Source organism: Trichogramma pretiosum, unplaced genomic scaffold (assembly GCF_000599845.2).
Source record: "Trichogramma pretiosum strain Unisexual culture from Peru unplaced genomic scaffold, Tpre_2.0 scaffold25, whole genome shotgun sequence".
Classification (NCBI taxonomy): domain Eukaryota; kingdom Metazoa; phylum Arthropoda; class Insecta; order Hymenoptera; family Trichogrammatidae; genus Trichogramma; species Trichogramma pretiosum.
The window spans coordinates 156,306-172,405 of NW_019641621.1; the positions used below are offsets into that span (position 1 = coordinate 156,306).

Consider the following 16,100-nt stretch of genomic DNA (forward strand, 5'->3'; position numbering starts at 1 on the left):
CTCACTCGCTCGCTCTCTGCTGCACAGCACGCGGCTGAGGATATAATACAACCGAAACGCATCGGGAACGAAACACGTACGCATGTGTCGTTTTAATCGCGCGTTCGTTGGCTAATTAAAAATTTATAACGCGCCGCCCGTAGTTTGCGAAAAATGATACCACCACTACTACTACTACTACCTGCGTGGAATTCTCGCGAGCTTTTTTTTCGTATATCGTTGTAGCTAGCCCCGTTGCGCCTCGAGAAGAGCGAATACGAGCCGAGAGGCTCTCCTTTTACGCCACGCTGCGTATATTATGTACGCGCGTATCATCAAAAATTGAACGGCGATACGTGTACGAATTTTTTTAAGGTTTCAAGAAGTTGTGTGTTTAAAGTCAACGATGAATTTTTTGCAAGCTTAGAATTTACGGCACGTAGTATTATGTATACATACAGCAGCAGCGGTATAAAGCCTTTGGGCTTGCGGGGCAAAGAAGATCGCGGCGAGTGTTTATAATGAAATTCAATTTCGCTGCGGCGCGATCGAGTATGCATTTATAAATCGGGACGAATTTGTATGTATGTGTGTGTGTGTGTGTGTGCACGTTTTTCTCGTCTGTAAAGGGGAAAACGTAGATGGCGTCGAAAGAATCGATGCGTTTTCATCAATTACGTAGCTTCAATTTTTAAATAAACGTAAAAAAAACTCATCCATAATTCGCGCGCGATCGTTAATGAAGTAACTCATAATGCACGACGCGTTAATTTTTAATTAATGGATAAATCGCGCGCGATACAATAGGTGCGCTGCTGCTGTATATACGCCATACGCGACGGACGTGAAAACGCCACGTTCAATGAGTGTCGCGTTACAACGCCCGGCGCAAATTAACTTAAAGCTTCTGCGTGTTGCGTGTAAAATTGCTACGCGCGTGAGCGACGTATGCACGTTGTTGTGTACGGCACACAGCGACGAAACGACCCGATTTTTGCGTTTTCGATGTAAAAAAAAAGAAAACCTTTTTCGGTCGACGGATAGATATAGCGATGGAGAGAGAGAGAGCAAGCGCGCGTAAAAGGTTTTTTTCTATTACATCGCGGATAAAGCTGTGCGCTGCTGTTTGCAATCCACTTTTTTTTCTAAATGGAAAAATTGTTTTTTTTTTTTTTTTTTGCTTACGAGTGTCAAAACATCGACCAATGAAAGAGCTTCGGACTTTTGCCGAGAAAAGATAGTTTCTCCGAGTTACAAGCAAAGAAACTCGTTCTCCCCGAGTCCGTTTCCTTTTCTTTTTTTCTTATTTCTCTTTCTCGTGCTCGCAAGATTGAAAAACCCGCCGAAAATTGGAACCGTGAAAACGTGTTCGATCTCAATCTGCCACTATACTATACACTCGGAAGAGTTCAAACTCTCGTTTCGTTTAAAGACGTCAAAAGGAGATGGCCTTGCGGCGCGTCGCGGTGAAAATATTATATATATAAACGACCGTGTGCGTGCGTGTGTGTGCGCGCGCTCGAGGTTATCAGAAGAAGTGAGATGGTGGAAGAATTAAAAGATCATAATTGTGGAATGAAGGCGGCCAACCTGTCCTCGGGTTCCGGCTCGGGTTCGGGTTTTTTATCTTCGCGACAGCGCAAATTTGTGCCGGGCTCGAACTGCACCTTGTAGCCGATCCCCGGTGACATGCCCATCAACCTATAAAGCACACACACAACATGACAAAAAATCACGTCGAGTCTTTGGTAGTCGTTTGAAGGGGGGGTGTTGAAATTAATTGTATGTTTGACGTGTTTCTTGGTCGTGTCGTGTGTCCTGTTTTGTTTCTTGGCCCCAAAAACTTTTGTTGGTGTTCGCAACAGCTCTTCTCAAAGGGAGGGCTAGAGAGTCAATTTTCAGATAATTACTCGCGCGTTTTTGATAAAATGGTAGTATAAATTTTGAAGCGGGTGCGATCGTGAATCACGACGAGAAGATAGAGATAATATTGGTCAACTATATGAGCGAAACGAGGATATTGCCTGGACGTGCTTGGCACGCTTGGCCCGGGGGGGAGAGATCGTATCATAATGCGGTTCCGTATTATATACGTATCCAAAAATTGCAATTAATCTCGAGCTCGACCACACGCACACACAGTCATTGCGGCTGATATATCGCAGCGATTCTCTCGTCGATGAATTCGGACAATAATGCACAGAGTTCCGAAATCAATCTTCGACTTGGCCTCATCCAGTCGGGGATAACCATCGCTATACTAATTTAATCATTTTCACGGCTTCAACGTCGAATATAATTCCAAAGATAAAAAAACTTTACTTTCTTAATAGGAATATTTTCCGCTCTTTTACTTTTTCTTTTTTTTTTTCATTATCGTTTTTGTTCCATAAAGCATAATTTTTTTGTCTCGCTGGTGCTCGTTTAAAAGTTTTCACGAGCGCACATAGTCTTAAACATAAACTTGAAGAGATTAAAAAAAAAAAAAAAAGAGCAACATTTACAAAGAACTTTTTTTTGTTATCAGGTAACTAATTTCTTGGCAAAAGACATTGCGTAAGTTTTGTGCTTCTACCTTGTGCTCGTGCATGCACGAATACACTCACACACACAGACGGGAGGAATAAAAGTTTACTTTACATCAAACGGTTTTTTTTCTAATTATTTTTAATAATAAACAACCGCATTCTTTCTACCGAAAAAAAAAATCAAGGATACTTTTTTTGCACTTGTACTGTACGTTCGTGTAGCAAAAAAAGTAAAAAATACTCGAGGAAAAAGAGAGAAAATGAAAAGCTAAACGATAGTACAGTTTGTACATTTTCCTTCAACTTGGATACACATTTNTATATATGGATACCTAAGCTCGCACAACTTGAGCGTCAATTGCAAGCTATTGAGAGTTGAAGTTTAAAGCGCCCAAAAAAAAAGAAGAAAAAAAAACGAAGAAGAAGCGGATGAGTTTCTTTCTCGGTGTCCGTATAGGTATGTGTCAATGCGCGAAGGCGTATATACTACACGTCTATATATCGCTCACGCCAGAAAGAAGTTTTTTCTTTCGTTCTATTCTCTCCTCTTCTTCTACTTTTTTTTTGTGTGTGAAAGAAGCCAGCCCAAGTGGGTGTGTAAATGACCCACGTGCAGGATATACCCCCCAGATGATATACATGTATAGAGAGAGAGAAGACGAGCAGTAAGTACGTTCCGTAGTACACGCGGCATAGACACGTCTTTACAACGTTTCGCTGTTCCCTGTATCGAGTTGCACTTTTTTTCCTTTTTTTTTGCTCTCTCTCACTCGCCGAGTTTCAAATGAACGTGCCCTACTTTGGACTGAGAAACATGCACACATACTCGCGCACTAAGTTAAAATGATCATGAGCGCGCGGCGCAGCTTTTTAGCCAAGAAGAGAACGCTTTAAAAGGAGATAGCTAGATACATACGAATGCAATTTTTATTTCATTCGACTCTCACGGGCAACGGCATTTTTTCTTCTTTTCAAGGAGTCGGTATATGAGCTAATCTATTTTTAATTCGCTTGATTTTTCCTCGGCGTACACACACCGCCGGGCGCCACTTGTTGTCGCCTTAATAGAGAGAATTGCGCGCGTTTCTTTCGAAACGCACACGCTCTTTCTGACGCGCGAGAAAAAAAAACCGTCGAATTTCATCGGATTAAATTTTATCAAGTGTCGCAATTACCCGGTGAAATTTTTTTGCGAAAATTCGAGGCATGGAAAATTCGTTGCTTTTTTTTGGCTTCACTCACTTAAATTGATGATAGTCCAACGACAGTGGTCTCCACGAGCCATAAGCCGACGGCTGCGTCGATTCGGAAATTCGTACGCAGGAGCGGCGGCTTCCGCGCCGAAAACAATCGAAGCAGCGCATCTGTGCTACGACGATACGGCGGCACCCACACTTTTCTTTTCACAGCACCGATGCACCGAACTCATTGTTATTATTATAGTCACTGCTCGTTCGTTACTACTAAACATATTATACGTGGCGGCTAATTTTCCTTCGTCTTCTTTTCTTTTTTTTTCCTCGTAATCGGGAGCTTCGGCAATAAACTGTGCTGTATCGAATTTGTGTGTAAATATAAAATCTATCGAGTACACCCGCGCGCTCGTGATTTTGAATTATTATCGAAGCTTCGTTTCGTGTTTTAGTATTGTATACCGATTCCCGATCCTAACATCATCCAGCAATTATAGTCAATTAATTATTCCGCTGCACGTATATAGAAGTAGCTCTGCGCGCAGCATTATGTACATTTGTATTACGGATCATGCAAGATAAATCATTGTGTATTTTGATTTTTCCTCGTTCAAGTAGGTACACACGTAATACCGAGTTTCTATCGAGTGCGGAGTACATACTGCAACTCGAATATCGTTTACATATTGAAATTTTATAAAATTACGCCAAGCGTATCAACAAAATGGGTCAATGTAATAACGACAAAAAAAAAATCTCACGGAATACTATGCACCACCCAACATCGTTCACGCTTCGTATACATCACAGAGAAAACTGTTGCGGAATGAAATTTCGTGTAATCGAAAAAAATGGTCAATCACTCAAAATCTTCTCGCGCGCACGAGTAAATATATTTCCAACGCTGGATGGAAAGTTTTTTTTTTATCGAGAGATAGAGAGAGATTGACTGCATCGATGTATTTCGAAATTGTTTTTTTTTATTTACGTTCTTTCGATTATTTCTGTATACTCCTCTTTGGAAGTCGATTCATTATAGTTCGACACGCGGATAAACAACGCGATGCAGAGCACTCGGGGTGTACTTTTTTTTGTTTCTCGTGCGTTAAAATCCATTTTCAAACAACGCAAACTCGAGAGCTGTCCATTTATCGGATGCATAAATATTTAATTTTAAATAAAGTACGCGCTCGCGTGCGCTTGTAGTTCAATTAAATCCGAAATGGCATTACATTATTTGTAATTGATAATTAATTCATCGACCGCCGACCACTTTGAATTCGCGCGTAAATACGCTCATCGAGAGTAATGCTTCTATTAAAAGACACGTATACGTGTAATCATTGCGATTTCGTAAAAAATAAATGTATCCCCGTTGAATCGAAAAATCGAATGAACACACCACGCGCGTATCATGTATAGCAGCAGCTCACAAGGACCTAATGTAAGAATTTGAAATTACATTTTAAATTAACGTAGTGCAGAGTAGGTAAGTTAAGCAGCACACACACAGAGCCTCGTCGTCGTCGTCGTCTGCGCGCGTTATTATAAAATTAAAATGATACAGTTCTGTTCCGCTACAAAGCTGGCGCACTATAATACTCGGAGCGTGCATTACTATACAGCAGCGGCGGCTGCTGAAGGTTATACGTTCCCCCGGCTTTATATCACAAGCCAAGGCACACGTCGTCCTTTGAAGAAGTACAAGGCACACACACACACATACTCATACACACTTGCATGCACGAAACAACGAAGGAAGCGATGTATAATAGCGTTGCGCACAGAAATTACACACACTATCGTTGACAAAAACGTCGTTGATTTTACAAGATCAAAAGAAGCAACGATAATAATTCATGGTGTCTCGAATCTACCTAATTCCAAAGTTCCCAATTATTATTTACGCGATGCACTTACGCGAAAACGAGTACAATATCGACGTCGACGCACTGACTTGGCAAGAATGCGTGTCGCGCAGAGAGACGTACATATAGAGAGGAAGGAACGACGCGGTGCAACACGACAGAAACTAAAAACACCTACGTAGGCTCTACACACGGCTACTATACGGAGTGCTGCGCTCCTCGCGATATTCACACGTGCATCGCGTATATTTTGCCGAGCGCAGTGCAGCGCCGAGCAGTAGTAGTAGGAGAGCAATAACATATATGTATATATGCAGCTGGACTGCAGGATGACAAGACAACCGGTTTTTTGCAGTCTGCTATAGACATATCGCGCGAACGTCGCTGACCGTCGTCGTCGTCGAGGCGCACTATAAATGTGTGCATTATATATACACGAGTGCGTTGTCGCTGCCACTTCTGCGTCTGTCTGATTACGACCTCGACTAAATATATATAGATACTCTACTATAGTTGAAAAATAGCAGTATTCGTAGTAATTTTTTTTACGTATTGCAAACAATGCAGCGCTTATGTAATAATATAATACACACATATATACAGCAGCGGTATATAGCAACCGAGAGCCAACGCGAGCGTGGCAATTGTTGCGCGCATTGTCCGAGTTTAGAATTCGTCCGTGTGCGTATAAGTTGACAACGGCAGCGGCAGCAGCAGCAGCAACTCCCTATGACCTAATGTAGATAATTTTCCACGCGCGGAGCGTATAATGCAGCTTTAGAAGTCGCGCGAGGCAACGATGACAAAAAAAAACGCCAAGCTTTTTTGCGATTTAAATTCCCTCTCTCGCGCGCACAACAAACATTTTGCTGAATATTATGGATATAAACGTGTAAATAATTCATGAAAAGCTATGTAATAACGCGAGCGACGACGACGACGACGAGAAGAAAAAAGAGTAGGGGGATAGCAGAGAGATATCCTCTCATCAACGCGGACTGCGCGCGTAACGTAAGAAAGAAAAACATCCTTCTTCGGCTCTTTAATCTCGCGTTTTTAATGAGTATATCATCGCACGCGAGAGAGAGAGAGAGTAAGTAGCCTTCGCTTATAACCTTATGTACATGATTATAATAATAATATACAGAATATATACATATATGTACAGGTAATATATGTATGTATTTACTAAAAAAAAAAAGAAATATTGATAAAAGAAGACCGTCGCCTTTAGTGCGGTGAAAACTATAATGCCACAATGCATGGATATGATTCAGCCTCGTTGTTGTTTTTTTTTATTTCGCGTATCGTAACTATTAATGTATGCTTTTGGGAATTTGTGCACGTGTGTGTGTAATCGTTTTTGAATATCGAGATAAAAAAAACGTATAGTGACGATCGTAATTACACTGTACGTGTGATTGATGTATCGTTGTAATTTACAAGTGTATGAATTGCAAGATGAATTCAACCAAGGATTGGGAGAGATTTTCTTTAAAAAATTATGAGGTGAGGGTGACGATGGCGTCGACGACAGTCGGATTTACGATTTTATATAGATTATTTAATCAATTTATTTACAAATAAATGGAATTGATTTATGTATATCGTGTTATTTACTAGGAATTTACTCGGAAACACGGGAATATACTTTCGGTGCCAAAATATATATCGACGGGACGTGTATACAGGATAGTAAAAATAAAAAAGTGGGTGAATACGAAAAGTCGTATGAAAAAAAAAAACTTCTGCTTCCTACCCATCGGCATCGTCGACGACGTCCTCGTCCTCGTCGCGCTCGTTCTCCCCAGCCATGCTTGTCTTCCTTCAAACACAATCAACAACAACAACAACAACAACAACAGTAATAACAGTAACAACTAAAAACCAACAACAACAGTAATAAAAAACGACAAAATTGGCAACAACAGTTTGGACGGATGCGAGCGATATTTCGCGTTATCGACGAATGGCTCCATGTGTCGACCGGGGCCAGGTGGTACTACACACTGTGTAAGTGTCGTGTGGCTCTCTCGCGCGCGACGACGACGAGCTCGCGATTTTCCTAGGGTTTCACTGAAGCCTAGCCTGGTATACAATTCTATTTTACTTTAATGCTTCGTAAAGGTATTAGGCCACTACCACCCTGTGTGCATGTGTGTGCGTTTTTTCCGCGAGACGTACGTTGCATTGCAGCAGCAGCAGCAGCACAAGAGTATAAACAAAACCGACGTATAGAGAGCTGCACACAGGGTTAATGATCAGCATATTTTCAGCAAAGCACAAAACCCTTGTGTAGAAATCTCGTAGGTACGAGCCTAATAATTTTCAGATTGGGGTGTAGTTATTATTGCGAACGGAGTACTTTTTTGGAAAAATGTCCCTAAAAAGTACTCGAGATCTGCAAGGTATACGTTTCACGTTCGACTTTTCAGAAATAAATGTCCCATATTGCACTTCAAAAATTCAATTTTGACGCTATATACGAAGAAGCTCTCAACTCTTAATTGTATTATAAATCTAAGGTAACAATAAAATTATTCTCAAGATAATTTCCATCGAACAATAATAACGTCTAAACCCGTGGTAATGAGCAATTAACGCCGCGTAAAGTGGGCGCTCAAAAGAGATTTCTCAAGAGCTGCAGCGTCGTTGGCGACGAGAGGAATGAATTTTCGGTCAGCCAAGTACGCAGCAGCAGCATCGACAAAAACGATACTCGGTGGTGGTGATCCTCTTCGAAGATTAATTCAATTTTAATCAAGAAAATACTTTCGAACTCGAAAAATAAATTTTGATTATTTAACGCGTCGGATCTCGTTGCATTGGATGCTGCTGCTGCGTTTATAATTGCTAAAACTAATCACGAGTTCTATAGATTACTTCATATCGGTTTCCGGATTGTTTGTTTGTTTTAATTAAATTACATAAAATCCAGTTACATCGATTAGGTAACAATCGTCGTCGCATCGACGTCGAGTAATTAGGATGGCATATAATTAACTAAACGATATTATGCGAGCGTGTGTGCAACGCATCGCGCGTGTGCGAGTGTGGGTATATACGTCCAGCCCGTAGTGGATCGATGATCGGTGCTCGCGGCGTCGCGGCGTGTATCGTGGTAGGATAACGTAGAAACTATCCGTACCAACTTGAGGCTATTTATCGTACGTAGAATCGATATCGTGGGTAAACCCGTCGTGAAAATGAACGAATTCGTGGAGAAAAACTTTCGTGTAAATGTGTACGAGAAGTTGATGTGTTAAACGGTATTTTGACGAAAGTTGGCGTGAAAATTGGACTGAAAAATCAAATGGTATTTTAGTTAGTTACAGCTTGACTTTGGAGCTACGTAGGTGGCGTTGGTATCACCGATGATTCCGAAACAGACTTTTTCACGAAAACATTACACTAGAAGAAATTTCCCGAGCTTCTGTGTGATCACTGATGCAACATCAAATTTGACAATTACATTCTATTATATCCAAATCACTTACGCTTGTTTCAGATAAAATCAAATTTTTTTTCATAGAAAATTGTGACAAATAGAACTTTAGATTTTACAGGAAAAGCTGGAAAACTCTTAGCTAAAACGACAGCTAAATTCATAATTTCATCCAAAAAATATTCCTAATCACGAAGTATACACCCCACATAAAAGGCGTATAAAACTTATGAACTCTCGTAACCCGTGGAAAAATATACATCCTATTCTCAATCGAGTTATAAAAAGAAGCGCGCACCCGATCATCGTACACAAGTATGATTTCTGTGAATAATTTTGTACGAAAGAGCATATGCTGGCCAGAACTCTCTGCGGTGTGTATATGTGCATATAATAATAACGCGCTCTCCTCGAGCCGGCGAATCTGCACGTAATGAGGCCGAAATCGGACATGCCGAGAGATTGGCCCGACCTGTGTGCGATTTATAATATTTTCTCAACCCTTTATACGCATATACGCATACGGCATTAATAAGTTCAGCGAAAACCTCAGCAGCATGTCGAATCGGCAGCGGCGGCGGCGAGCAATGATTGTCCGCGCCGATTGGCGCAGTTGTGTAACGCAGCAGGACTGACGTACGTACTACAACCACCACCAGCGGGCATATGCATATACCACGAATCAATCCTCAATCAGGAGAGAGAAAGAGCGAGAGATGACCATATGTGTAAGTCAAACATGCAGTGGTGAGCAGGGAGTAGTCCTCCCACGCCCGGTGAGAGAGAAAGAGCAGCAGCAGTAGCCGCATGCACACACGGAACTTCCGTGAAGAAAAAAAATTTCGAGAGAGCGCCGCCCAATGGCCGGTTGATAATTTCACCCGCCACCGAAAAAGCCACATCCGAAAAGCACAAATATAACATACCAATATGTGCGCGCTGGGATCATCGCGATGATATCGGTTTTTGAGTACACACACTGCATATAATAAAATGCATACCTCGAGCTTCCGCGTTTATAATGCTCGAACGCAGTCAGTCTCTCTCTGTCCCTCGGAAGTAAAAGAAAATCACGATCAAGGGGTCGGTGGTCGTCATGTGTGTGTGTATGTATATTACATATCCGCATCGTCAAATACATTATGTGTACATAAAGAGAGAAAGAAGCAAAAAGGAGGCCCCTCGCGATATAGAGAGAGAGAGAGGCCAATAACCGGCGTCCGATGCCGCATGCATTGCATAATATTATAACTTTTTTTTTTATATGTAGGATACGTATACGTATACGTGCGCACGTGCATTCCCGCATATTGTCTGATTTGCGCGAGTCTGTTGCAGTATAGATCAACGACGACGACGCATCGCTCTCTTTCTCTCTTCGCATAGTAGCATATTAAAGAGAGAGAGAGGTAACGTCTGCCATATGTCTCGCGTAATTACCTCACGTTATTACGTATAATTCTTTATATATATTATATTATACTTCATCCTCTCTTCCTCTCTCTGATGCAATACTTAGGGGCGCATATAAAACAAATCTAGACGAAGGATTTGTCTTTTTTTTACTATCGCTGATGCGATAATAATTACGAAATACAAAATCCATCTCTAATCGCTGTGTCCTGCCCTTTTGCGCGATTGATGATCGTTACGCGACATTCTCGCGCGAGAGACAGAGAGATCCTTCAGAGCTTCTCTACGCAGCTCTGACCGCGCGTGTGATGTAATTATTAATTAGATTCCGCTCGACGGCGACCCTGATACCGGAGAGGAAGAGAGAGAGATGACACGTTCAATTGCGCGTCCAAGAGCCCCACAGCCCCGAGAGCTCACTCGAGCGCGTAACGCATAGAGAGAGAGAGAGAGAAATTGACGATAGCGCGTGGTCGTATGCACGCGATAAATCTACTTGAAATGTAACATGCGATTTCTCGAGAGCTGTATTTTGACAATGAGAGAACTAGATCAGTATTGATCGTTTGCAATCAAACTATGCACCCGTAATTCGTATTGAATAATGAAAAAATTCGACTGATACTTTAATAATTGCGATATCTTTGTGTGAAATTACATTCTGTTAGAAAACATTTGGATTACAAAAGGACCTTTATATTAAGATAAAAAATGCTCATTTACAAAAATTAAATTTATTTAACTTATTTTAAATAACAAGGTTTAACTACAGAACGGAACAGGTAATTTGTACACATTTTCAAACTTACAAATTTAATCAACATACAATGTCAATTGATTAAAACAAATTCTTAATGTATTAACTATTAGAATTAACTTATTAAAATAAAATACAATTACAATATAACAATAATCTCATTTATTTATACTACTTATCAATTTCTTCAGACCTTTGAAAAGTTTATTTTTTATCGAGGCACTTGGTTCACCATTTTCTTCTTTCAAACCATTGTTCCTATCACACGCTTCATCATTTTCTATAACGACATTATCTTTTCCTTCCTTGACATTTTCTTTTCCTGGACTAAATTCTTTATTTCTATCTACCACATATTCATCGTCTGTGAGTATTTCATCTTCTTCATTTTCTGACTTTTTATCTACAAAATATTCATCATCTGTAAGTATTTCATCGTTTCCAATTTCTGACTTTTTATCTACCAAATATTCATCATCTGTAAGTATTTCATCGTTTTCACTTTCTGACTTACTATCTACCGAATGTTCATCATCTGTGAGAATCTCTTCATTTTTATTTTCTGCACTCATCTCTTTATTTTCATCATTTTCATCATCTGAATTTTCATTTTCTGTACTCATTTTATCATTTTCTTCATCTGAATTTTCATTTTCTGAACTCATTTTACCATTTTCATCATCTGAATTTTCATTTTCTGTACACATTTTATCCTCTTCATTACAATATTTATTCTCTGTGTTTATTCCATTATTAATGTCATTCAAAATTTCTTTTTCTGCACTCCTTTCATCATTTTCAGCAATCACATTTTTATTCTCTACACATATTTCACTATTTTTATCATGAAAATTTTTATTTTCTGCACTTAATTCATTATTTTTATCATTTTCATCATCCAAATTTCTATTTTCTATACTCATTTCAGCATTTTCATCATCTAAATTAGGATTTTCTGTACACATTTTATCTACTTTATCAAAGTTTTCATTCTCTGCGTGTATTCCCTTAGTTATGTCATTCAAATTTCCATTTTCTGCAGTTCTTTCATTGTTTTCAGTATTTACATTTTTATTCTCTACGCATATTTCACTACTTTTATCATTAATATTTTTATTTTCTGACCAGAGATCATTATTTATACTTTCCAAATTTTCTTTTTTTTGATTCATTTCAATATTGTTCTCTTTTACCATTTCATTTTCTTTTGCATCATTATCATCATGCAGAATTTTATCATCATTTTCTTTCAAAGAAACTTCTTCATCAGGTGAATCTTCTGCAGATGATGAGCATGAATTTTTACATGAACATGATGCTCTTGAACAAGTTGAACTTGAATCAGAATCATTTGAATCTAAGTCTTTGTCTGCAAGAGCAAGATCAAAAGCAGTTTTAATTAAGTTTTTAGCAGAAGGTTCTACTGAATCTTTAATTTGAGAATTGATTGCATAATCAGGCTCAGCTTCAATTAAATTTTCGACTGCAACAGCAGCTTCAATTTCATTTTGAGTAAAAGCATTTTCTAAATTTTCCAGACCAGAATCAGCTTCAGTTAAATTTTCAACTGCAAGAGCAGCTTCGATTGAATCATTAGCAAGAGTTTTAACTAAATCTTCAATATCATATTCTACTGAATTCTTAGGTTGAGCTTCAATTAAATTTTCAGCTGCAAGAGCAGCTTCGATTGAATCATTAGCAAGAATTTTAACTAAATCTTCAATATCATACTCTACTGAATTCTTAGGTTCAGCTTCAATTAAATTTTCAACTGCAAGAGCAGCTTCGATCGAATCATTAGCAAGAGTTTTAACTAAATCTTCAATATCATACTCTACTGAATTCTTAGGTTCAGCTTCAATTAAATTTTCAACTGCAACAGCAGCTTTGATTGAATCGTTAGCGAGAGTTTTAGCTAAATCTTCAATATTATACTCAACAGAATTTATAGGTTCAGCTTCAATTAAATTTTCAACTGCAAGAGCAGCTTCGATTGAATCATTAGCAAGAGTTTTAGCTAAATCTTCAATATTATACTCAACAGAATTTATAGGTTCAGCTTCAATTAAATTTTCAACTGCAAGAGCAGCTTCGATTGAATCATTAGCAAGAGTTTTAGCTAAATCTTCAATATCATACTCAATTGAAGGTTCAGCTTCAATTAAATTTTCAACTGCAAGAGCAGCTTCAATTGAATCATCAACAACAGTTTTAAATAAATTTTCCATATCAGACTCAACTGAATTTTTGGGTTCCGCTTGAATTGAAGTTTCAACTGTTTTTGAAACTTCTGTTTTATCAAAAGTTTCATCATTACACGATTGAGATTTTAAAAGTGGCATTTCCATAGAAACTTCTTTAGGGTTTGCATCATCAACAGTCAAATTTGCACACTCATTTTGTGCAATTGTTGGAGGTTGCTCTTTTTTCATTACCTTCTTAGCTGGACCATCGTCTGTTTCTTCATTAAACCTTTTTCTTTTCATACTCACTGTTGGTTCATCTGAGTCATCACTTTCAGATAATGTCTTATGGTTTACCCCATTAACATTCACATTTACACACTCATGTAGTGGGATTCTTGACGATTTCTCTTTTTTAATTACATTTACTGCTGGACTATTGTTTGTTTCATCATTGAACTTTTTTCTTTTCATTTGTGCCTTTGGTCTGTCAGAGTCATCACTTCCAGAGTTTGCTGAAGAATTTGATTCATGCCATGAACTTTCAGATTTACTTTGACTTCTCCTTCTTACTTTTCTGCGTTTTTTAGGAAACCAATTCCGTAGCTCTAAATCTTTCTTTTCTTTTCCTTTATTGTTACATTCATCTTTAGAGGTACTATTTTCATTTGATTGTTCTTTGTTTTCAGCATCAGCGGTTTTGCATTCCCCATCTTCAGAGTCATCACTACTATCACTTAATCTTGAAATTTTTTGCCCCTCAGGTACATTTATTTTAGATGATGGTAAATAATTATAATTAATGGTACGAATTCCATTAATTTCACATATAATTGGTCTTTCGTCGGTGACATTATTTGTAGGAGCTGTTTCTACTTCATTTTTGTGTTGGTTTAACAATTGTAATTTTTTAGCCAGCGCTTCTTCTCTTCGTTTCTTTTTTTTCAATAATAATTGACGTTTTCTTTTAGCACTTTTAGGCTTATGATAAAATGAATTTAACAATTCTTTAGTTAATGTGACATTATCGAAAGTTGAATTATTTTTTGTATCACTATTTGACACAGTGTTATCTGGAGTATGCGTAAGATTCTCTACTAGAGGTATACTTTCATTGTTTTCAGTGATTTCAATATCTAACATATTTAACAATTCACATTGTACTTCATAGTCATGATCAAAATCATCATCATTATTTTGTGTTTCTATGGTGTCTAAGTCATTAAAAATTTCATTTTGAGTATTTAAAACATTGTTGCAATTTAATTCTTCATCAAACTCTGAACTTTCTGAATATTCACTTTCTCCAGAACTAAAACCTTCATATTCTTCAGATTCAGACTCTTCATCTTCATCTTTTTTTTCTTCATTGTCAGAGTCCGAGTGATGATGTTTTGTGAAAAATTCTTGTCTAATAATTCTACAAACGCCATCAGGATCATCAGAGTCAGAATCATTACCATCAATTTTATCACCTTCGCAACCATTTTCAAAAGCAGCCTTGTATCTACTCAATGGCTCATTTTTTTCGTTCTCATTCATTGGATTGGTTTCTGAATCTTCAGTAGGAAATAATCTCTGGGTAGTTTCTTTAATGTTTTCTCCTGGAATTCTATATAATTTCCACAGAGTATTCATCATTTTTGTATTTTTCGTTACTTGTTTGACTGTAAGAATTCCAGTCATTCCTTTTTTGAGAAGTCGCTTTTCTTTTTTCTTATGAATTAGACGTTTACGATGAGCAGCTTCTACGTCTGATAAATTGAGATCTTCCTCGTTTTCTGATGATAATCGTTGAGATCCACCCTGCCAAAAAATATCAAATAAATATAGTTTTTTATATACATTTATATGTTACTCTATTAAATTAGATACAAGATATTATACAAGATATTATAGATACAAGATATTATACAAGATATTATAGATACAAGATATATTAGATTAAATTAGATACAATTTTATTACCCATTTATCAATGAAAACAGGTAGTCTGACGCTCTTCGGTACAGGTCGGTTCCAGACCACTGCTTGACTTTTGCTATTGTAGTAATACGGAAGTCTAGGATTGGATCTGGCTCTCATTTCAATCCAGAAGTAGTTGTATTTGGTGTTTCCAAATCTGTTGAAAGTGCATAAAAACTATATTAGAGTGTATTCGTTCATTTGGTTTGTAATTTTACCATTTCAATATTTGTATCGATAAACTAAAATTTAGTCACAAATTTGTCTCTGCAAAAAGAACATTGTTCGATCACTTCAGAATGTGCTTCAAAACTCAAAATACTCACCTTCTAATATCCGCTGGATCATTGACGATGGTGCTCTGCGAGCTGAAACTCGCCTCGGACGAACTCGTAGAGGACGCGCTCGAGGAGCTGCTACTGCTGCAGGTACTGCAAGTACTGCACGAATCCAGCGACGAGGACGACGAACCCGTCGAATAGGTCCTCAGCAATCTCATCGCCATCGTGTCCAGGATGATTGAAAAAATCGTCTCAAATCTTGCAGTATCAACGGGTCACTGCAGGCACGTTCGAATTTTCGAAATGAAACCGCTCGAGAACAAACGAGCGAGCGAGCGACTTTCCCGCTAAATCGTCGATGCGACGAACGTCGATCGACGGGCACAGACACGTTACACACACGTCTTTTTTTTTGAAACGATGATGTTCGAAACACTCGATACTTCTAACGAACGAGAAAGGATAAAATAACTTCACTAAAACACTTC

General features: G+C 38.4%; 1 protein-coding gene across 1 annotated transcript; it reads right to left on the minus strand.

The window, feature by feature from the left end:
- Nucleotides 1–11,341: 11,341 nt before the first annotated feature.
- On the minus strand, nt 11,342–15,836 carry LOC106654035. Its single transcript, XM_023458872.1, has 5 exons — nt 15,658–15,836; nt 15,335–15,488; nt 12,520–15,172; nt 12,103–12,387; nt 11,342–11,718 (listed from the first exon to the last, which is right to left on the minus strand). The coding sequence occupies exons 1-5, from the start codon at nt 15,834–15,836 to the stop codon at nt 11,342–11,344; spliced, it is 3,648 nt and encodes a 1,215-aa protein (XP_023314640.1).
- Nucleotides 15,837–16,100: the final 264 nt, after the last annotated feature.

What these genes read in the sequence shown, in the direction of transcription:
- LOC106654035 (XM_023458872.1), bottom strand. Translation starts at nt 15,836, where the DNA reads ATGGCGATGAGATTGCTGAGGACCTATTCGACGGGTTCGTCGTCCTCG. An exon ending in CTGTTTTCATTGATAAATGG is followed by an intron (nt 15,173 to 15,334) that starts GTAATAAAATTG and finishes ATTTTTTGGCAG; the next exon opens with GGTGGATCTCAACGATTATC. An exon ending in TTCAAATGATTCTGATTCAA is followed by an intron (nt 12,388 to 12,519) that starts GTTCAACTTGTT and finishes ATGATGCAAAAG; the next exon opens with AAAATGAAATGGTAAAAGAG.